This window comes from Prionailurus viverrinus, chromosome B4 (assembly GCF_022837055.1).
Source record: "Prionailurus viverrinus isolate Anna chromosome B4, UM_Priviv_1.0, whole genome shotgun sequence".
Classification (NCBI taxonomy): domain Eukaryota; kingdom Metazoa; phylum Chordata; class Mammalia; order Carnivora; family Felidae; genus Prionailurus; species Prionailurus viverrinus.
This window is the reverse complement of record NC_062567.1, coordinates 124,680,102-124,702,593: the sequence shown is the minus strand read 5'-3', so window position 1 is coordinate 124,702,593 and position 22,492 is coordinate 124,680,102. Positions and strand designations below refer to the sequence as shown.

Here is a 22,492-nt window from a genome sequence, read left to right as displayed (position 1 = left end):
GCTCTGTGCTGACAGCTCAGAGCCCGGAGCCTGTTTCGGATTCTGTGTCTCCCTCTCTCTCTGTCCCTCCCCCATTGTTCTCTGTGTCTCAAAAATAAATAAAATGTAAAAAAAAAAAAAATTTTTTTTAAGAATAAAAAGAATCGTGCGTGTAACTGACAGAGCCACCCAGGCACTCCTGTACCCAGATACCATTTTTCATTTTGGACATCAGATATACCATGTATACCTTTTTTCATACCACTTTCCCCTCCAGATTGCAAGGTTCTTCAAATTCCATTCAACAAAAAATTATGTAGTTTTTGTTTTGTTTTGTTTTGTTTTGGGGCATTGTAACAGCAACAAGGACTCAGAAAAGAGTAACTGCTGCTCTGGACCTGGATTTTTCTAGCGGGAAAAGATGATACAGAAACTGTCCCCGCACTATGTAGCAGGAAGCAGGCATGTCTTGCCGACACTTGTTTCCTCAAGTCCAGACCCGGCACATGTTAGCTGAATGGCATCCTAGAGCTGGAAGAGCCCAAAAGATCATGCAATCTCAACTTCACGTGTCCTAGCATAGAGAACTGAGACCACGGAAGTCAGGGGCTTGCCCAAGGTCACCGGGCTGGTGATGGCAGTGCTGAACCACGCCACAGGCCAGGCACACTCTGCCACAACCCACAGCCTCCTCCTTTGCACCCTCAGGGTGGTATGCTGTAGGGTGTCACAGAGATTCGACTAGTCAGAGTTACAAACCACAGGGAATATTCTAGAAGAAATACAGTATAATCAATGGGTATGTCTGGGCTGAGTGGCAAAAAAAAAACCAAAAAACCAAAAAAAAACCAAAAAACCAAAAAAACCAGGAAAGATCTTAAAGGACTTGTAAATGTTTCTTCTTTTGTGGATGCACTGTTTCCATAAAACTCTGCTGACCACATTGTTTCTACTTAACTTTTTTGTAATCTATTTTGTCCTTGTTAAGACTCAAATTGTCTAATGGTTAATTAAGCATTCATCCACAGGAAAAGGGAAGATCGAACATATTAAAGGTCTCATTCCTGGGGCACCTGGGTGGCTCAGTCAGTTAAGCGTTGACTTTGGCTCAGGTTATGATCTCACGGTTTGTGAGTTCAAGCCCCACATCGGGTTCTGTGGTGACAGCTCAGAGCCTGGAGCCCACTTTGGATTCTGTGCCTCCCTTTCTCTCTGCTCCTCCCCTGCTCATGCTCTCTCTCTCTCCTTCAATTTTTTTTTTTAACGTTTTATTTACTTTTGAGAGAGACAGAGTGCGAGCAGGGGAGAGGCAGAGAGAGAGGGAGACACAGAATCTGAAGCAGGCTCCAGGCTCTGAGCTGTCAGCACAGAGCCTGACATGGGGCTCGAACCCACAAACCGTGAGATCATGACCTGAAGACACTTAACTGGCTGAGCCACCCAGGCACCCCTGGTTTTTCTTTTAGAGAGAGAGAGACACAGAGCAGGGGCGGGGGGGGGGGGGCAGGGGCAAACAGATAGAGAGACACAGAATCAGAAGCAGGCTCCAGGCTCCAAGCTGGAGCCTTCAAAATACATAAACATTCAAAAATAAATAAACATTAAAAAAAAAAAATTAAAGGTCTCATTCCTGTATTAGTGCTCCTCCTATAAGTCATCAGGAAGTTTCCAGAAAAATGGCCTGATTTTTTTGCTCTAAAAAAAGTTTTATGATTTTGATGGAATTTTATTGCTTTTTTTTTTCTTCCCCAAAAGGCTTCTCAAAGTCATTGTCTTATTCTCAGTAGGGCTTTGAACAAAACCACATTAAAAATCTCTCGAGGCATTTTTATCCACAATAAAGTTCTCCTTTAAAACTGCCTTTGTCCTTTTCTTTATAAACCGCTCATCTCAGCAAGGTATATTATATTTATTCACACATTTTACATCTTTATTTTAGAGACATGAATGAAGAAAAATCTTTATTTCATTTTCCCACATTTAAAAGCAACCACGGTATCCAGATTAAACAAAACATACTCTTTTATTGTTATTATTCCTACTGTAGAAAAGAGAATGTCAAGATGCTGATCGTGGCTAGAGCAGAATAAAGGAATGGAGAGTGTTATTACTGCTCATCGAAGACCCCTAAGAAGTTTCTCAAGGTTATGAACAACTTGGTTAATTAGCTGTTCCTCCAATCAAGCCAGGAAGTTTTCCAACTCCCTCCCCCCTCCCAGTAGTAAATATATCTCATTTGGTCTTGCTTCACTGAAACTTTTATATAGAATAAGAACCTGCCTGGAGACCAAAACGGATATATTACAGGTGTTGAGAGGCTGTAACTAAGTAACAGGTAAGAGCAGGGTTACATCTTGATCCTTCAAACTAAAAGACTCCATGCGGTTCTTAAGAAAAAGTAAAGTGGGGTGCCTGGATGGCTCAGTCCATTGAGCATCCGACTTCAGCTTGGGTCATGATCTCACAGTTCATGAGTTTGAGCCCCACAGCGGGCTCTGTGCTGACAGCTCGGAGCCTGGAGCCTACTTCAGATTCTGTGTCTCCCTCCCTCTCTCTCCCTCCCCCACTTGTACTTTGTCTCTCTCTCTCTATGTCTCGAAGATAAACATTAAAAAAATTTTTTTAAAAGAAAAAGTAAAGGGGCGCCTGGGTGGCACAGTCGGTTAAGCGTCCGACTTCAGCCAGGTCATGATCTCGCGGTCCGTGAGTTCGAGCCCCGCGTCAGGCTCTGGGCTGATGGCTCAGAGCCTGGAGCCTGTTTCCGATTCTGTGTCTCCCTCTCTCTCTGACCCTCCCCCGTTCATACTCTGTCTCTCTCTGTCCCAAAAATAAATAAACATTGAAAAAAAAATTAAAAAAAAAAAAAAAGAAAAAGTAAAGATTTGTTGTGAATCACTGCAAAGCATTTATCTGTGCAGCCAGAAACACAGACACCACTATAACCCATTGTTACAAATACTAGTAATTACATGTTTTAACATGGATTCAGTTTCCACAGGTCAAGTCTTGTCCCCTGGAACCTTGCAATAGAAGGTAAAATCCTAATACAATGTGGTTACTCTGTCCTCTTTCTGACACACTGAAGAAATCACACTAATTCCACCTAGAGATCATTGAAAAAAAAATTTTTTTTAGGGGCGCCTGGGTGGCTCAGTTGGTTGAGCGTCCAACTTCACCTTGGGTCATGATCTCGCAGTTCGTGAGTTTGAGCCCCGCGTCGGGCTCTGTGCTGACAGCTCCGAGCCTGGAACCTGCTTTAGATTCTGTGTCTCCCTCTCCCTTCCCTGCTCATGCTCTGTCTCTGTCTCTCAGAAATGAATAAATGTTAAAAAAATTTTTTTTTAATTTTTTAAATGTTAATTTTTAAGAGAGAGAGACAGACAGACAGACAGATGGACAGAGCATGAGCAGAGAGAGAAGGAGACACAGAATCTGAAGCAGGCTCCAGGCTCTGAGCTGTCAGCACACAGCCAGACACAGGGCTTGAACTCATGAACCGTGAGATCATGACCTGAGCCGAAAAGTTGGACACTTAACTGAGCCACCTGGGCGCCCCCACCTAGAGATAATTTTTGGTCAGGCTTTACTCTCCATAGTACTGAGTAATAGTATTTTCTCCAAAAGATGATACACTACTAACTTACCATTGATTAGTACCTTGCAGACTACCAAGGTATTCTATACCTTCTCCTGTGAAACAATACAGAAGAGGAAACTGAGTTGCTCACAGGTTAAGAAATGTTTGCTCTGTCACTCAGCTAGCAAAGGAGGGAGCAAGGGAGGGTATAGAAGGGGACACAGCAAGCCTGGGCTTTAGGGTCAGACAAACTCAGCATTGAGTCACAGCTCAACTAACCATGGCAACACAAACCTGGACAAGGCCTCATTAAAAACAAACAAACAACAACAAAAACCTTTATTATATATTTTGAGAGAGAGAAGGGGCAGAGAAGGAAAGAGAGAGAGGAAGAGAGAGAATCCCAGGCAGGCTCCATGCTGTCAGCACAGAGCTCAACCTGGGACTCAAATCTCAGGACCTGTGAGATCATGCCCTTGAGGCAAAATCAAGAGTCGGACGCTTAACAGACTGAGCTACTCAGGTGCCCCTCATTATTTTTAACCACAAAATATGTGTAACATCCACCCCCAGATTTATGAGAATTTAAAAGAAAAACATGTAAAAAGCACACACACAAAAATTCCTGGCACATAAAAGATACTCATTGAACATTAACTTCTCTCAGTTGATACATCTGTAAAAAGTTGATACATCTGGCCTACCTCATGAGCCAGTGTGGGGGATGAAATCATACCCAGTTTTCTCTCCTTCCTGTGTCCTGGTGCCACTCCCCACCACCATACAGGACTGCCTCTGTGGAAAGGTCAATCCAAGTTATTAGAAAAGAGCTTTAGAGGGGCACCTAGGTGGCTCAGTTGGTTAAGCCTCCAACTCTTGGTTTCAGGGCAGGTCATGATCTACCAGTTCGTGAGTTCGAGCCTTGCATCAGTTTATGAGTTCGAGTCTTGCATCAGTTTATGAGCTGTCAGCACAGAGCCCGCTTCCAATCCTCTGTCCGCCTCTCTCTCTGTCTCTGCCCCTCCCCTGCTCATTCTCTCTCTCTCAAAATGAATAAATAAACTTAAAAAAAAAAAACAGCTCTAGAGAGAGGAAGTTTATCTTTGTAGGTCAACAAGCACTTGACATATCTACTTAAATCATAATAGTTTCTAAGACAAAAATGACCAGAATTAAATGTTCTTCAAAGACTTTTGAGAACAAAGCCAAAGTCGCTGGGTAATTCCAGTACATCTAGAAGCCCTCATGGGGATGAAAGTCTGAGAACATACCAACTTCAGTCCATCCTGTTCCACCATCTATGCATTTCTTTCTTTCTTTCTTTTTTTTTTTTTTAATAAAGTCAGGGATGTCACTTTAATTTAACCAAAGGTTAGGTGGAGTGAGAAGTGGGGAGGGGGAAAAGGAAAATGAAAAACCAGTGGACAAAAACAACGGAGAGGAAAATAAGTTTTTATACAAATCTGAGTTCCAGCACACTAACATATGTTACTATTGCCTAAATGCTACGAAGTTTCCAAATGGCCACTTTAAAAAGAAACTTTTTTTTAAATGTTTATTTACTTTTGAGACAGAGAGAGACAGAGCACAAGCAGGGGAGGGACAGAGAGAGAGGGAGACACAGAATCAGAAACAGGCTCCAGGCTCTGAGCTGTCAGCACAGAGCGGGACGCTGGGCTCGAACCCACGAACCGCGAGATCATGACCCGAGCGGAAGCCGGACGCTCAACCGACCGAGCCATCCAGGCGCCCCCCAGATGGCCACTTTCTGATAAAACCGGAAGTATCAAATTCAGCACGTGGGCCGCACCACCGCCAGGCACGAACTCGCTCCGCAGCCTGCGCTGGGCTAACAGCGGGCTCCGTGTGGGTGCTCAAGTGCCGGCTTGGAGTCCCCTTCACCCAAAGTGACCGTGTCAATTAAATCTCAAATACAACTCCCCAAGGAAGGAATGCAGGAAAATCGTTCCTTTCGTCTTAAGGGCTGTCTTTTATTTATTCATTTTTGGGAAGTTCTTCGGTGAAGGTTGGCTTGAAGTCAATATTTATGTGCATAACGTACCCACGGCGCTGACTGGGAAATTCCAATCGCCCTCTGAGTTTTTAGAGTGAGGTGCTCAGGATCCGGTACAGTGTGCATTTGAGAAGTACCGTTGGAGAGTTTCCTTAATAAGCACCTTTAAGTCTGCAGGCACATACCCAGTTGGGGCCTGGGTCGGGGGGCGGCAGCCAGAAAGGTCAGAAGACACGTTCCCCGCCGGAAGACACGCATTTCTTTTTCCTAAAATTTAGCCCTGGATTAAAAAACCAGCTCAAAAATGCAAACCACCCTTGCAGGGGCTCCAAGGCTGCAGCGGGCGCGGAGGGCCGGGGCCGGGCCGGGCGCGCGCTAGCTGCCCGCCTCCTCGGGCTCGCTGCAGGGCGAGGGCGCCGACGAGGCCTTGGACTCGCCGTCGCTGTTGCACTCGGCGGCGCGCGGGGGACGGGTGCCGGCGGGGCCCTCCTGCCCCCGGGCGTGGCGCTCCAGCAGCTCCTGGAGGTGCTTGATGTAGCCGATGGCGGCGCGGAGCGTCTCCACCTTGCTGAGCCGCCGGTCGGCCAGCTCGCGGGGCAGGTGGTCTCGCAGGCGCGCGTACCCCTCGTTCACGCAGCGTACCCGCTGCCGCTCGCGCTCGTTGCGCCTGCGGAGGAAGGCGGGCTCGAAGGCGCGGTCCAGCGGCAGCGGCGGGCACGACCGCCTCGCGGCGCAGTCCCGGGGCGCCCGCTCCAGGCACGCGGCGTCGAGACGCCACGAGACCCTGAAGGGGTCCCCGAGGGGGAGGCGGGGCAGGGACCCCGGCAGGTGCAGGGGCTCGCCGCGGAGGTGGCACGACCGCAGGGGCAGCAGTCCGGCCGGCTTACGTTTCTCCATCCCTCGCCGGGAAGCAAACAAATCACCCCAGAGACCGATCTCTTGCAAGGCGAGCCTTCAGATCTTCAAAGCGTAGGTGCTGGTCCATTCAGACAGCCTGGCACAGCCGGGCTTTTAATTTCTGGTTCCAGGACAGACTGCAAGGAAACTTTGCATGATTTCCTAAATTCATTGCACTACTCGATCATTTATAATGATCCAGGCGGAGGTGATAAGCAAAGATTTAGGACCTCCTAATCCATACTTCAGATCCTGTCTTCCCCTCTGATCTTATTTCAAAAGGTGACAAAAGGGGTTCCTCTGCTCGGTCCCCTCAGCCTGGAAATGTGAGCGCACACCACACAGAGTAATCTTTCAAAACCACCCAAGCTTTTCAATTACCGTAATCCACCGCTCTGGGTCTTCGAGAGTGTAGGAATCTTCGAGGTTTCCAAAGAGCCCCTCCCAGGAACCAACAGGTCTGGCGGCTGAGCGAAAGTTTAGCGAAGGCTTTCCCCTTGAAAATCAAAACTTGACTGTCCTTTGCGGTTTCCGGCGTCCAGGGCTAATGGAAATCTCTTTCAGACGGTGTGCAAACTTACGCTTGTTCTGCCATTTCTGTGGAGGTGGAGGGAAGACCTCATCAAAGGAAAGACTGCTCCCTTGTGGTTGTAAGATGTGTCCAGCAAAGGAGGACCTCCGGGCAGGCTTGAGGGTTTTCTTCTCCAAAACCAAATCTTTTAAAAGCCCAGTTAGACATGTTTTGAAGAGAAGAGGAAAGGACTATACCTTAGCAACGAGTAGATGGATTCAAATGTTGTGTTCCTGCTTATGTTGATCGCAAGGCGTTTTATGGATTTGTGCTACTTTTTAAGAGCACATCAAAAGGTTGAACAGTAACAAACACTTTCAGCCAGTTATTTCTCACAGTGCTTACTGTAAACACAGGTTAAACACTGCTTCCCGACCTCTTCTAATCCCACCCAGGATAGAAGAACATTTTTCCATAGTGCAAAGAATGTATTTCTATTGTGTTCTTCTTTTTGTCTTAAGAAACAAAGATGCAATTTATTTTCTCCCTTGGGGGCAGGAAAGCAACATTTGAAAGGTGGGGATCCCCAACTCCAAGGATCAAGGATGATGGCTTTGAAGATTTGTCTTTTTAACACACAACCAAAAAAAAAAAAAAAAAAGAGAGAGAGAGAGAGAGAATAATTAATCCATCCGTGTTGGTGAAGGGCTTTGAAGATAAAAGTGTCATTAAAAATCCAACAGTGGTTAATGTCAAAAAATGCGTTATCACGCTGAAAATCAGATCTCTTGTTCCGCAAACCAGCACATTAAAGGCAGCCTCTACTTTTAAAAGTCCAACTTAAAAACAAGAGAAGCAAAAACCCCCTACGTTTACGATCAGACTTTCTGCCTGTTCTTCAGGAGCCGGGGTGTCGCCCTAACATGTTTTTTTGACAAGTGCTGCGCTTACCTGTTTACCCTAAATGATCTGCCCCAAGCAACTGCAAAAACACCTCCATCAAGGCAAATAAAATAGAAATAATGATTCCTTTTAGGCATTAGTTAGTCACATTTTAAAAACTCCCTGGGAGGCTTGTACCAGGAAACAACCTAATGTGTCACCTTGATTTCTCAGTAGAGTTGAGAACAATCCGTAGAAAAGTCCTTCCTGTTGGGAGACAAGCCCACCATAGAGACAGAAAGACTATTAGACCACAAGATGCTTTGGGCCATGTTAAGGATTTTGCCCTTTGTTCTAAGAGTGAAGGGACATAGGGGCGCCTGGGTGGTTCAGTCGGTTAAGCGTCCGACTTCGGTTCAGGTCATGATCTCGCGGTTCGTGAGTTCAAGCCCCGCATCGGGCTCTGTGCTGACAACTCAGAGCCTGGAGCCTGTTTCAGATCCTGTGTCTCCCTCTCTCTCTCTGACCCTTCCCCATTCATGCTCTGTCTCTCTCTGTCTCAAAAATAAATAAACGTTAAAAAAATTTTAAAAAAAAGAGTGAAGGGACATAAATGATGTATTTTAAGCAGAAAGGTGACATGGTAAGATTTTGATTTTATTTATTTTTTTTCAACGTTTTTTATTTTATTTTTGGGACAGAGAGAGACAGAGCATGAACGGGGGAGGGGCAGAGAGAGAGGGAGACACAGAATCGGAAACAGGCTCCAGGCTCCAAGCCATCAGCCCAGAGCCTGACGCGGGGCTCGAACTCACGGACCGCGAGATGGTGACCTGGCTGAAGTCGGACACTTAACCGACTGTGCCACCCAGGCGCCCCAAGATTTTGATTTTAAAAAACATTAGGGGTGTCTGGGTGGCCCGGTAAGTTGAGCGTCCAACTTCAACTCAGGTGGTGATCTCATCACTTGTGAGTTCAATCTCCAAATTGGGCTCTGTGCTGACAGCTCAGAGACTGGAGCCTGCTTCAGATTCTGTGTCTCCCTCTCTCTGCCCCTACCCTGCTCTCTCTCTCTCTCTCTCTCTCTCTCTCTCAAAAATAAATAAACATTTTAAAAAAATGTTTTAATTACTCTATTTGCAGACTGGAGAATAGACTAGAAATGAGGACAAGAGAAAACAGGTAAGCAATGCCATTTTTCATCCTCAGATTGGAAAATGTAAAAATATTGTTAACATCCAGGGCAGGCAAGAATTTGGGGAAGGGGCAGAAACGTAATTGCTACAAGCTTTTGGGAAAATAACTATTAAAATTAATAGCATACATCACATGTCCTTTGACCAAAAGATACTACAGAAATAAATGCACTGGTGTGAATTTACCTGCACAATAATATCTATTGCAGCATTGTTTGTAGTGATTCTTAAAAGGAAGAAAAAAAAGGAATAGCCTGAATGTCTGCCAATAGAGAAAGGGCTGGGTGTGCCTGGGTGGCTCAGTTGGTTGAGCGTCTGACTCTTGATTTTGGCTCAGATCTCACAGATCAAGCCCCACGCCAGGCTCTGCACTAATATTGTGGAGCCTGCTTGGGATTCTCTCCTCTCTCTCTGCACTCCCCTCCCCGACCTGTCTCTCAAAATAAATAAACATTTTTTAAAAATAGTGGGAGGACAAGGCACCTGGGTGGCTTAGTCGGTTAAGCCTCCGACTTCAGCAAAAGGTCATGATCTCATGGTTCACACATTCGAGCCCCACATTGGGGTCTGTGCTGACAGTTCAGAGCCTGGAGCCTGCTTCAGGTTCTGTGTCTCCCCCTCTCTCTTCCCCTCCCCCACTCACACTTTATGTGTGTGTGTGTGTGTGTGTGTGTGTGTGTGTGTCTCTCTCTGTCAAAAATAAGTTAACATTCAAAAAATTTAAAAAAAAATACAGGGCTAATACTTTAAGAATATTATGCTATTATTAAAAATAATGAGCTAGAGCTATATATAAGAACTTGCAGAGCTATACATAATGTGTTAAGTGAAAAAAAAGCAAATTAAGGATAATATATGTGGTGTGAATTTAAAACAAACCATTCTACATGATATATATGTCTTTATATGTATTTATATGCACACAGAGAAGTGGAAAGATTCACAGTAAATTTCTGTCATTCGTTGCCAAAGAAAGGTGGCTTTGGGGAGAAGGGGTGTTATGCATTTTTCTTTATGGATCTTTCTACTGTTTAATTCGTTACCAAAAGCACATATTACTTTTGTATTTATCATTATAATGTAAAGGTCTTGGACCAGGTTTTCTGGCTCCTTATAAATTCTGTCTCTGAGGAATAAATACCTACAAGACTTTTTTTTTTTTCTTTTCTTACTGAAATGTCATCAGAAAAAGTCAAATCCTGGTTCTCTACTCATCCTTAATAGGGTCCGAATACTGTTATGAGGTATGGACGTGGTCATGAAGAATGCTTAGTCTTCCTTAGGCTTTTTGAAGGTGCGAGTGCATTTGAAATAGGTAGCTTCTTCAGTGAGAAAAACGTTGTTTTGTTTCACAATGTGAAGTGGGGAGGGGCTGCGTTCTTGTTACAAAGGAGATCAAAAGAGGAGGTTCTGACTCCCCATCTCTCTGGTCAGTTTTGACCCAGACAAATGTTCTCTCCAACTTTAAAGATGTCTCCCATCTAGATCAAGTCTAGGTATGTTATAGTTATGTCTAGATCAAGGGACTAAACACTAAACCTCCAAGGACAATTGAAACTATGTTTGGTTGTCCTACTCGGATCTGCCTGTAAAAGGGGAAATGGAGATTCACTGAAGATCAGGCTCAGCAGATTCAAAGGTATCTCTAAGGCCAAGGTAGACTTCCACCCCTAAAATTCAGGCGGGCCCTTGCCACCTGCTTGAAACACGTGAGATGAAGACTTAGATCGGCTCTTCTTCCGAAATGTTTGATATCACATTATAGATTCTGTTTTCCTAGGCTGGTGGCACAGAGGTATTACATACCTGTCTGTCCCCACACCTGCAGTCTGCATCAGCTGCAGACACAGAGGAACACATGTTATGACCTCATGATAGAAACAGGTGCAGATAACCATGATCAAACTGATCACGGAATCCGATTCTATTCCGTTGGTCCTGTTCTACATAGCTCAGGTATAAGCTATCTGTGTTCTCATGTGCAACATCCTCGAGGGGTATTCTTAGATACAACTAAACACTGAGACTCATTAAGACTATGGGCGGCCACATTTGACATCAGATTTTCTTGGAAGGATATAGATCAGGAACAGCGCTTGGAGCAGACCAGAATTAGGCATTCTACCTCCCCAGGAGTCCTTGCGATAATCTGTGCAGCAATCCACACAGGTGCTCCTCCCAAACCCCCTGGAGCCAAGTAACAGCTCAGATGCAAGGAAAGAAGACTCACATCAGACCCATGTGGCCAGCTGTCCTGACTTAGAAGTCACACACCCCTCAGGAACCAGTATTTCTTGTAACGACCCCACAGGTATAGCTTCCAGGGACCTCTCACCAGGGGCCAGTGGAAGGGGCTTCACATTCCGAAGCCCAGAGCTATACTCCCCCATCCGGTATTTATAGTTGTGCCAGTCCAGATGCAATCTACCAATCAGGTGATTGCTTTAATATAAGTTAAGGTTGCTTAATGACATAGCTGACATTCTCTCTTTATCATGTTTCAGAGGGCCAGAAAACAGAAAGTTAACTGAAGGTCAAATTGTCATCCAAAAGGGTAAAACTTTCATGTATCCTTTACCCACACCATTCCATTCTATTTTAAAGATAATTTATAGCAAGAGGAGTGACTGGGTGATTTAGTCCATTAAGCCTCCACATTCGGCTCAGGTCATGATCTCATGGTTCGTGGGTTAGAGCCCTGCGTTGGGCTCTGTGCTGACATCTCAGAGTCTGGAGCCTGCTCCGGATTCTGTGTCTCCCTCGCTCTCTGCCCCTCCTCCGCTTGCACTCTGTGTGTGTGTGTGTGTGTGTGTGTGTGTGTGTCTCAAAAAATAAACATTTAAGGGGCGCCTGGGTGGCGCAGTCGGTTGAGCGTCCGACTTCAGCCAGGTCACGATCTCGCGGTCCGTGGGTTCGAGCCCCTCGTCGGGCTCTGGGCTGATGGCTCAGAGCCTGGAGCCTGTTTCCGATTCTGTGTCTCCCTCTCTCTCTGCCCCTCCCCCGTTCATGCTCTGTCTCTCTCTGTCCCAAAAATAAATAAATGTTGAAAAAAAAATTAAAAAAAAAAAATAATAAACATTTAAAAAAAGATAACTTACAGCAAGATTTAAAGAAATGCAAATGTTTAGGTACAATTTATTCCCAGCTTTTCTGTCCTTCTCAAATATTATTTGCATGTTAACCTTGTCTATGCACTCTTTGGTTATGCAACAATGTAATATTTTGCTGTAGTCAAATACATTCATCCTTTCCTTATGGCTTTTATCTTTTTTCTCTTCTTTAAGGCTACCTTCTCCTGCCCCAAGTTTCGCAAAGCCTTTTCCTTGTCTACGTCTGGCAGCTTGGTGTGAATTAGAGAAAGGGGACAAGCACAAGGCTTGGTGAATAGATGGCTGACCGCCCAATTCGTTTGGAGGAACAATTGTTGAACAGGAGGCCTAAATCTGGAAAGAAGAACAGAGAAGGTAACATGCAATTTTGACACCTGTAAGGAGACACAGAAATAAAATTTGGGATTCTAATTGGGATTGTGTTAAATATATGAATAATTTTGGAGAGAACTGACTTTCTGAAACATTGACTCCTGTATGAACATAGTACAATTCCATTCATTCAGGTCTTCTTTTGTTGTCCTTTAATAAAGTTCCACAGATTTCTTAGTGTAGATCTCTTTTTCTATGTATTTTTTAATGTTTATTTATTTATTTTGTGTGTGAGAGAGAGACCAGGTGGAGGGGCAGAGACAGAGGGAGACAGAGAATCCCAAGCAGGCTCTGTGCTGTCAGTGCAGAGCCTGAGGAAGGGCTTGATCCCATAAACCTGGAGATCATGACCTGAGCCAAAATCAGGAGCTGGTGACTTAACCAACTGAGCCACCCAGGCAGCCCCTTAGTGCAGATCTTATGTGTTTCTTATTACATTTATCTCAAGACATTTGATAGGTCTGGTTGCTATTGTGAATAGAACTTTCTTTTCTGGTTTTCAAAGCTATTGATTTATTGCATGTTAATCTATTTTGAGAGAAAGAGAGAGAGAGCATGTGTGAGTGGTGGACAGGGAGGGTCAGAGAGAGAAGAAGGGACAGACAATCTCAAGCAGGCTTCACGTCACCAGTGCATGGAACCTGGCAGGGCTGGAACCCACGAACTACGAGATCACGACCTGAATGGAAATCAAGAGTCCTACACTTAACTGTCTGAACCACCCAGGCGCCCCTGAATGATCATCTTTAATCCAGTCAGTTCACTGACCTCTTATCATTTCTACTGGTTTTCGGTTGAGACAAAATCTACATACAGTTAAATGTACATATATTAAATATATAATTCAATGAGTGTTGATAAATGTGTTCACTTGTGAAATAACATCCCACTTAAGATAATTCTAATGGTTAATTTAAAAAAAAATGATTCTCTAGGATTTCTTAAACTATAATCATATTGTCTACTAACAATGATAGTTTTGTTTCCTCTTTTTAATGTAATTCACTTATTTTCCTTTTCTTTTTTCTTTTAAGTTTATTTTATTTATTGGGAGGTGAGGGCAGGGATAGAGAGAGAATCCCAAGCAGGCTCTGCACTGTCGGTGAGAAGCCCGGTGCAGGGCTCGAACTCATGATCCATGACATCATGACCTGAGTTGAAGTCAGATGCTTAACTGACTGAGCCATCCGGGCACCCACCCACCCCACCATTTATTTTTCTTATTAAATTTCACCTCCTGAGAGACCCAGTCCAATGCTAATCATAGTAGTAATAGTTAACATCCTTGTATTTTTTATGGGAAGGCTTCTAATGTTCCACTGTATAGGAGATATTCTTTATCAAATTAAGGACATTTTCTTCTATTCTTAATTTGCTAAGAATATTATCAGTATTTAATGCCTATTAAATTTCATCAAATGTATCTACAAAGATAATCATGTATATTTTCTTCTTTATTGTTGCCATGAATTATGACGATAGATTTGCTATGGTTGAGCTGTCTTGCATTCCTAGGATTAAACCTTATGGGGTCATAATTCTTTTAGTATACTGCTGGATTCAATTTGTTAATATTTCACTACAAAAATTTTTTCTACAGTCCCAAGTGATATTGGCTCATAGTTTTATCTTCTTATGTTCTCCTTTTCTGGGATTTTTTAGGATTTTCTAGGATTATTTCAAACTCTTAAAAAAATTTTTTGAATGTTTATTTATTTTTGAGAGAGAGAGAGAGAGAGAGAGAATGAGGGGGGAAGGGGCAGAGAGAGAGAGGGAGACACAGAATCTGAAGCAGGCTCCAGGTTCTGAGCTGTCCACACAGAGGCTGACACGGGGCTCGACCACAAACTGTGAGATCATGACCTAAGCTGAAGTCAGATGATTAACCGACTGAGGCACCCACGTGCCCCATCAAACTCTTAATAAGTTGAGGAGCTGTCCATCTATTTCTAGGCTCTGGAACCATTGGTAAATGGTGGAAATTATTCCTTGAAGATTTGGTAAAACCCATATTAAAAAACCACATGGTGGAATTAAGCCTGGGTGGCTCAGTCAGTTGAGCATCCAACTCTTTGTTTCAGCTCAGGTCATGATCCCAGGGTCCTGAGATTGAGCCCTTGCTAAAGATTCTCTCTCTCTCTCTGTCTCCCTCTCCCTCTTTCCTTCTCCCCTGCTCTCACACTCTCTCTCTCTAAAACAAAACAAAACAAACCCCCCCTAAGCCAAAAAACAAACAAACAAAAAACGTACGGAACTTCTTTAGAGCTAAATTTCCAGGTACTTTAAAATTTTATTTTATCATTACTGTTGGAATTTTTGGAGGTCATTAGTAATGTTCTTATCTATTCCTCCCCAGTTTCCACCCTCCTTCAATGGCAACTATGACTCTTTTGGGTATCACCCTAGAATCACAGTCTAGTTTTTTTGCCCCTTAAAAATCCATAAAATAGGGGTACCTTGGTGGCTCAGTGGGTTGGGCATCTGACTCTTGATTTTGGCTCAGGTCATGTCTCATGGTTCATGTGTTCGAGCCCTGTGTAGGAGTCTGCGTTGACAGTGCGGGGCCTGCTTGGGATTCTCTCTCCTTCAATCTCTGCCCCTCCCCTGCCCTCTCTCTGTCTCTCAAAATAAACAGATAAACTTAAAAAAAAAAAAATTTCTAAAATAGATCAGAACAATACATTAGTTAAATGAACCCCAGAGCCTGGTGTGCTAGGGTTAACTCATTCCTGAATCTTTTCCTTTCTCTAATGGAGACCATTCCAATATAGCTTGCTGGAGGTTATATAATCAAATAAATCATCAGTAAGAGAATACTGCAAATTTAAAAAGACATCTCCCGTTATCAAGTTGCTAGGGATAAATTAAAACCCAAAGTTTAAATAACCTTAGCCTTACGCTTATAGGTTAAAATTTGAAGGTAACATCAAAATTTCTTAGGTTAAACTCCACAGATCATTCCCCCCAGTTTCTTCTTCTGCTCAGGCTCACCTAGAAGGGTCTTCCACCAAAGCCTGGGCAGAGTCAGGGTTCCTTCATCAGGCACAGCCTAGATGTTCCTGCACTGAACTAGTAGAATTCTTTCAGATCTGAGAAATTGAATTCGTTCAGTGCCACATGTGTTCTGCTTCTGAGGTCTCGAGAGTTAACAGAACACATAGGATTATGTCAGCTCCATTCCTGCATCTGCTACCTTTGGAAAATAAGCCATTCTGCACGTTATAGAGTACCTCCAAGATCCTGCGGGTTCAGTTCCAGACCACCGCAACAAAACGAACATCACAATAAAGCAAGGCAGGTGAATTTTTCCCAGTGCTTATAAACGTTATGTTTACACTGCAGGCTAGTAAGTTTGCAATAAACAGCATTGTGTCTAAAAAAACCAATGTACATACCTTAGTTAAAAAATATGTTATTGCTAAAAAATGCTAACCGTCATCTGAACTTTTAGCGAGTTACAGTCTTTTTGCTGGTAGAGGGTCTCGCCTCAATGTTGATGGCTGCTGACTGGTCGGGGCAATGGTCGCTGAAGGCTGGGGTGGCTGTGGCAATTTCTTAAAATAAGACAACCGTGAGATTTGCCACGTTGACTGACTCTTCTTTTCATGAACAGGTTTCTCTGTAGCATGTGATGCTGTTTGATAGGATTGTAGAACTTCTTTCAAGATTGGAATCAGTCGTGGGGCAGCTGGGTGGCTCAGTTGGTTAAGCGGCCGACTTCAGTTCAGGTCACGATCTGGATCTCGTGATTCACAAGTCTGAGCCCCATGTCGGGCTCTGCACTGATAGCTCAGAGTCTGGAGCCTGCTTGGGATTCTGTATCTCCTTCTCTCTCTGCCTCTCCCCCACTCACGCTCTGTCTCTCTCAAAAATAAATTTAAAAAACATTAAAAAAATTGTTTTAATAAAAAAAAAGATTGGAATGAGTCCTCTCAAACCCTGCTGCTGCTTTGTCAACTCATTTGATGGAATATTCTAAATCCTTTGTTGTCATGTCAGCAATCTACATGGCATCTTCATCAGGAGTAGATTCATCTCAGTAAACCACTTTCTTTGCTAATCCATAAGAAACAACTCCTCCTCCATTCAAGTTTTATCATGAGATGGCAGCAATGAAGTCACATGTCCAGGCTCCACTTCTAATCCTGGCTCTCTTGCTATTTCCACCACATCTGGGGTTACTCCCCTCCCTGATGTCTTGAACCTCACAGTCCTCCATGAGAGCTGGAATCAACTTCTTCAAACTCCTGTTCATATTGATGTTTTGACCTCTTCTAGTTAATCATGAATGTTCTCTTAATGGCATCTAGAATGGTGAATCCTTTCCAGAAGGTTCTCAATGGACTTTTCCCTGGTCCATCAGAGGAATGATTGTTTATAGTAGCTATCACCTTACAGAGTGTATTTCCTAAATAATAAGAATTGAAAGTTGAAATCAAAACTTGGCCCATGGGCTGAAGAAGGGAAGTTGCATTAAACAGGCATGAAAATAAAATTAACCTGGTTGCCCATCTCCATTGGAGCGCTTGGGTGACCAGGTGCATTGTCAATGAGCAGGAATATTTTGAAAGGAATATTTTCTTCTGAGCAGTTTTCAATAGCGGCTCAACATATTCAGTAAACCATGCTGTAAACAGATGTGCTGTCATCGGGCTTTGTTTCTCCACTTATTGAGCCCAAGCAGAGTAGATCTGGAACAATTCTTCAGGGCCCCGGGATTTTTGGAATGGCAAATGAGCATTGGCTTCAACTTAAAGTCACCAGCTGCATTATCTCCTGACAAGAGAATCAGCCTGTCCTTTGAGGCTTTGAAAGCAGGCTTTGACTTCTCCTCTCTGGCTATGAAAGTCTTAAATGGCATCTTCTTCCTTCCAACATAAGGCTGTTTTGTCTACATTGAAATCTGTTGTTTACTGGCATCACCTTCATTAATGATCTTGGCTAGATCTTCCGGAGAACTTGCTGTAGCTTCTACATCAGCACTTGCCTCCTCACCTTGTACCTTTATGTTATAGAGACAGCTTATTTCGTTAAACTTCGTGAACCAACCTCTGATAACTTCAAAATTTTCTTCCAGAGCTTCCTCATCTCTCTCAGCCTTCACAGAATTGGAGACTTAGGGCCCTGCTCTGGGTTAGGCTTTAGCTTAAGGGAATGTTGTGGCTGGTTTGATCTTCAGTCCAGACCACTCGTACTTTCTCCATATCAGTGAAAACTTTCTCCATATCCACTTTCTTACCATTTGTATGTTCACTGGAATAGCGTTTTTTAATTTCCTTCAAAATCTTTTCCTTTGCATTCACAACTTGGCTAAGTGGTTCAAGAGCCCTAGCTTTTGGCCTGTCTCAGCTTTCGGCATCCCTTCTCCACGAAGCTTAATCAATCCTAGTTTTTGACTTAAAGGCAGAGACGTGCAATTCTTCTTTTCACTTGAAAACTTAGAGGCCTTTGTAGGATGATTTATTGGCCTAACTTCAATATTGTTATGTTTCGGAATAGGAGGCCCAAGGAGAGGGGGAGAGGTGGGGGAAGAGCTGGTTGGTGGAGCAGTCAGAACATATAATATTTATCAATTAAGTTTACCATCTTATATGGGTGAGGTTTTGGCCCCCAAAACAACTACAATAGGAGCATCAAAGATCACTGATCACAGAGCACCATAACAAATATAACAATAATGAAAACTTTTGCAATATTGGGAGTATTACCAAAGTGTGACAGAGACACAAAGTGAGCAAATACTGTCAGAAAAATGGCACCAATTGATTGACTGATACAGGGTTGCCACAAACCTTCAATTTGTAAAAAAACATGGTATCAGCAAAGTGCGATAAAATGAGGTATGCCTGTGCTTGAACATTAACCCAAGAGAAATAATGTTCCAAATACTAGAGCTGAATCTTTCATACCCGTGTAACAGTTTCCCAAGATCGTGGCAGAAAATCAGTGGCATCCAAGAAAAGGAAGCCAGCCTCCTTCAGAGTGGCCACCAAGTTTACTATCCCAAGGCTCAGTATCTTAAGACAAGGAGTATTTATTTAGTTCTTGAGCCTGAAGGGCAATGATTTAGGCTGAGTTCTAGTAAATGTCTAGTATGGCCAATCAGAATCAAGGGGCAGAAACAAAGGATTCTACTTGGTACTGAGATGAGCTGTAAAGTCACCTTGCAAAGGGCGTGGTCTCAAGGAGGAGTACAAAACTGGAGCCATTAACACAGTGACTCTATTTTACTCTCTTGCCCTAAAATAATTACAGAATTTGGACTAGGTACATTTTAGGGGCTTAATAACCACATGTGGCTAATGGCTGCCACGTAGGAGGTACAATTCTAGTGTCATTGGCATTCTTGCAATTCCTCAAACTTGCCAGACATTCTCTTGCCTCAGGGTCTTTGCATTTTCCCTTACCTCTGACTGAAACTCTCTTCTTCTAGATGTGCATATGGATCATTCTCTCACCTCCTTTGGTTCAAATTTGACCTTTTCAATGATGATTTCTCACTCTATGTTATTTTAAATTGCAGCCCCTATCTGCAAGCACTTTCTTCCCTACCATACTTTTGTCACGGTATTTATTGCCATCTAGAATGTTACATGTTTTAATTAGTTACTTGTTGGTTAGCTCTTTAGAGAGAGGCATTTTTTCCCCTGTTTAATTCACTGCTGTATCCCCAGTGCCTAGAGCAATACCTCGCATATAGTAGGTACTCAACAAATGTTTTTCGAATAAATTCTAGCTTTCCCATGCCTTTCTGCAAATATTAAATAAGGAAATGAGTCAGAATCCGATACAATAAATTATAATTGTTTCAGGCATATAGGGAGAATCTCAAAAAATGCCAAAGAACAGGTGTATCCACATAAAAAGTCATATTTCCAGACTCTCCCTAACATGAGAGGTCAGTAGCAGGGCTTTATACTTTAATTAGAGTTAAGTGAAAAAAGAGATATTCTGAGCAGCCCAATCCAGGCCCCAATTTACCCATTCTTGTCCATATCTTTAGTGATAGAAGATAATGTTTAAAGTTAATTTGCTTTCTGCCTCTGCCTTTTCCATCCAGCAGAAATGTGAATGGTTGTTATCTTGTCTCTTCTTTTTAAAATTTTAATGCTTATTTATTTATTTATTTATTTATTTAGAGAGAATGAGAGAAAGAGCATGAGCGTGGGAGGAGTAGAAAGAGAGGGAGACACAGAATCCAAAGCAGGCTCTGAGCTGTTAGCATAGAGCTCCATGTGGGACCTGAACCCATAAACCGCAAGATCACAACCTGAGCCGGTCAGACGCTTAATCGACTGAGCCACCCAGAGGCCCCATCTTGTTTGTCTTATATACACTTATCTCTAGGGTTCACTTTGTGGTTGCAAACCTACACTTTTGTTCCACAGTCTTTTGAACACTTGGGTCCTGAAAGAACAGCTACACTCTTCATTTCTATTGATCTGATAGGTCAATAATTCTCTCATTGTTTTTATTGCTTTACTGGGTCCTTGCTATCTCCTTAAAGTGACAAGTCACCCTAAATCATCTCTTTAGGCAACCTTTGGGCATTCATTGCCTTGGGCATCGTCCCAAGGAAGGCGATATGCAAGTTAATAAGCATAGTTTAGGATTATGCCAGTTTGACTTTCATTTATTAATCAAATATTTACTGAGCACCTAGTATATGTCAGGTATTGTATTATCTCATATAGCATTAAATCAGATAGATATGGATCTTGTTCCCAAAACTTAAAATCTACTTGGCAAGACAGAAAATGAAACAGGTAATTACAATCAAGACAAGAATGATGAGAGAGCACACAGTGGACCTAATCTAGTCTAGGGAATAGGGTTAGGATCCTTCAATTTTTGGTGACCAGGACTTACTTACTTACTTTATGTATGTATGCATGTATGTATGTATGTTTATTTATTTTTGAGAGAGAGAGAGAGAGGCACAGTGCAAGTGGGGGAGGGGCAGAGAGAGACACACAGAATCCGAAGTGGGCTCCAGGCTCTGAGCTGTCAGCACAGAGCCCTCCACGGAGCTTGAGCCCATGAGCCATGATTTCATGACCTGAGACGATGTTGGACGCTTAACCAACTGAGTCCCCCAGGTGCCCCATGACATCACTTTTTAAAAGTTGACTTTTTGAGGTATTTTTACATACAGTAAAACTCACCAATTTTAAGTGTGCGGTTTGACAAATTGTTATGAGTGGACACAGTTGTGTAACCACTACCACAATCAAGATAATTTCCATCGCCCCTAAAAGTTTCCTCATGCCTCTTTATAGGCAGTCTCATCCTTCCCACTCATCCCCAAATCCTGACAATCACTTACGTGTTTTCTATTACAATAGTTTTTCCTTTTCTAGAATTTTATATAAACGGAAACACAGAATAGGTAGTGTTTTGTGTATAAAGGATGAAATTCATCCACATATCAATAGCGTGCCCCTTTTTATTGCCAAGTAGTGTTCCACTATGGAGATATACTCCAATTTGTTTATTCGTTCACCAGTTAATAGACATTTTGGCTGTCTACAGTTTGGGACTATTATACTATCAAAGTTTCTACGAGCATTTGTGTACAAGTCTTTGTGCATCTGCTTTTATTTTCTCTTGGGTAAATACCTACGTATGTGATTACTGAATCATACGGTCTACAGAATTGCTAAGTTGTTTTCTGATATGGCTGTAGCATTTTGCTAGCAAAGTGTGAGAATTCCAATTCTGTATCTTCACCAACAGTTGTTATAGACTTTTAAACTTTGCCCATTTTACCTTATTGTGTTTTGATTTGCATTTCCCTAATAACTAATTCTGTTGGTCATCCTTTTGTGTGCCTAATTGCCATCCACATATGTTCTTTGGTAAAGTGGCTATTCAAATGTTTTGCCCACCTACAAAATTTGGGTTGCTTGCCTTCTTATTATTGTGTTTAAAGGACTCTTTTTATATATTCCAGATAAGAGTCGCTTGTCAGATATTTGTTTTGCAAATATTTTATACCCATTTCTGGTGTGACTTTTTATTTTGTTAATAGCATCTTTTCAAGACAAAAAGCTTTAATTTTGATGAAGTTCAATTTGTCAATTTTTTAGTGGTTCTTGATTTTGGTGTCTTATCAAAGTTACAAAGATTTTCTTGTATACTTTCTTCTGTAACTATTATAGTTTTAGGTTATATGTGATCATGTATTATATGTAATCATGACTTTTTACATGAATTTTACATCTCTGAAATTAATAAAACTGTTCAAGGGGTGCCTGGGTGGCTCAGTCGGTTAAGTGTCCTAATCTCAATTTTGGCTCAGGTCATGATCTCCTGGTTTGTGAATTTGAGCCCTGCATTGGGCATCACACTGTCAGTGAGGAGCTGCTTGGGATTCTGTCTCTCCCTCTCTCTCAACCCCTCCCTCCCTCAAAAATAAATAAATAAACTTAAAAAAAAAAAAAAAGAATAGGCATGGAAAACCAGAGTGAAATTATTCAGCCTTTTATAAGACACATCATCATTCTCTAGGTCCCAGGTTTGAAGTGGCATTTTACGGAATACTGTGTCTCATACACTTGTGATAGGATAACTTTCCTGATTTAGACTTCTATTTGTTGTTACCAAGAGAGCAAAACCAGTATGACCTGTCAATGTTAAGTGCTTAGTTTCCTCATTTGGAATGTGTTTTCTTTTTATGAGAAGGTAAAGGAAACATTATATTGAGTTGAGACCACTCCCACCTCTCATCCAAAACATTGTGCATTCCTTTGCCCTTTACCTGGGATTATATTTTCAAAACCCACCAGTCTCCACTAGACTACAAGCTGTTCAAGGTTAAGACCTAGGTCTTATTTTGTATTACTATGTTTGAGATGAAACATTCAGTAAATGTTTCCTGAATGAAAGGAGGAATTCCTGGGTCTCTGCTGCTCTGCTGGTGTGGAAGCTACCAGGCCGCTTGTTTGTAGTTCT

At 42.6% G+C, this 22,492-nt stretch overlaps 1 protein-coding gene across 1 annotated transcript; it reads right to left on the bottom strand.

The window, feature by feature from the left end:
- Window positions 1-5,945: 5,945 nt before the first annotated feature.
- Window positions 5,946-7,062, bottom strand: ASCL4 (achaete-scute family bHLH transcription factor 4). Its single transcript, XM_047868280.1, has 2 exons — window positions 6,849-7,062; window positions 5,946-6,604 (listed from the first exon to the last, which is right to left on the bottom strand). The coding sequence occupies exon 2, from the start codon at window positions 6,465-6,467 to the stop codon at window positions 5,946-5,948; it is 522 nt and encodes a 173-aa protein (XP_047724236.1). The 5' UTR covers window positions 6,468-6,604; window positions 6,849-7,062.
- Window positions 7,063-22,492: the final 15,430 nt, after the last annotated feature.

Coding starts and splice junctions, on each gene's coding strand:
- ASCL4 (XM_047868280.1), bottom strand. CDS start 6,467: ATGGAGAAACGTAAGCCGGCCGGACTGCTGCCCCTGCGGTCGTGCCAC.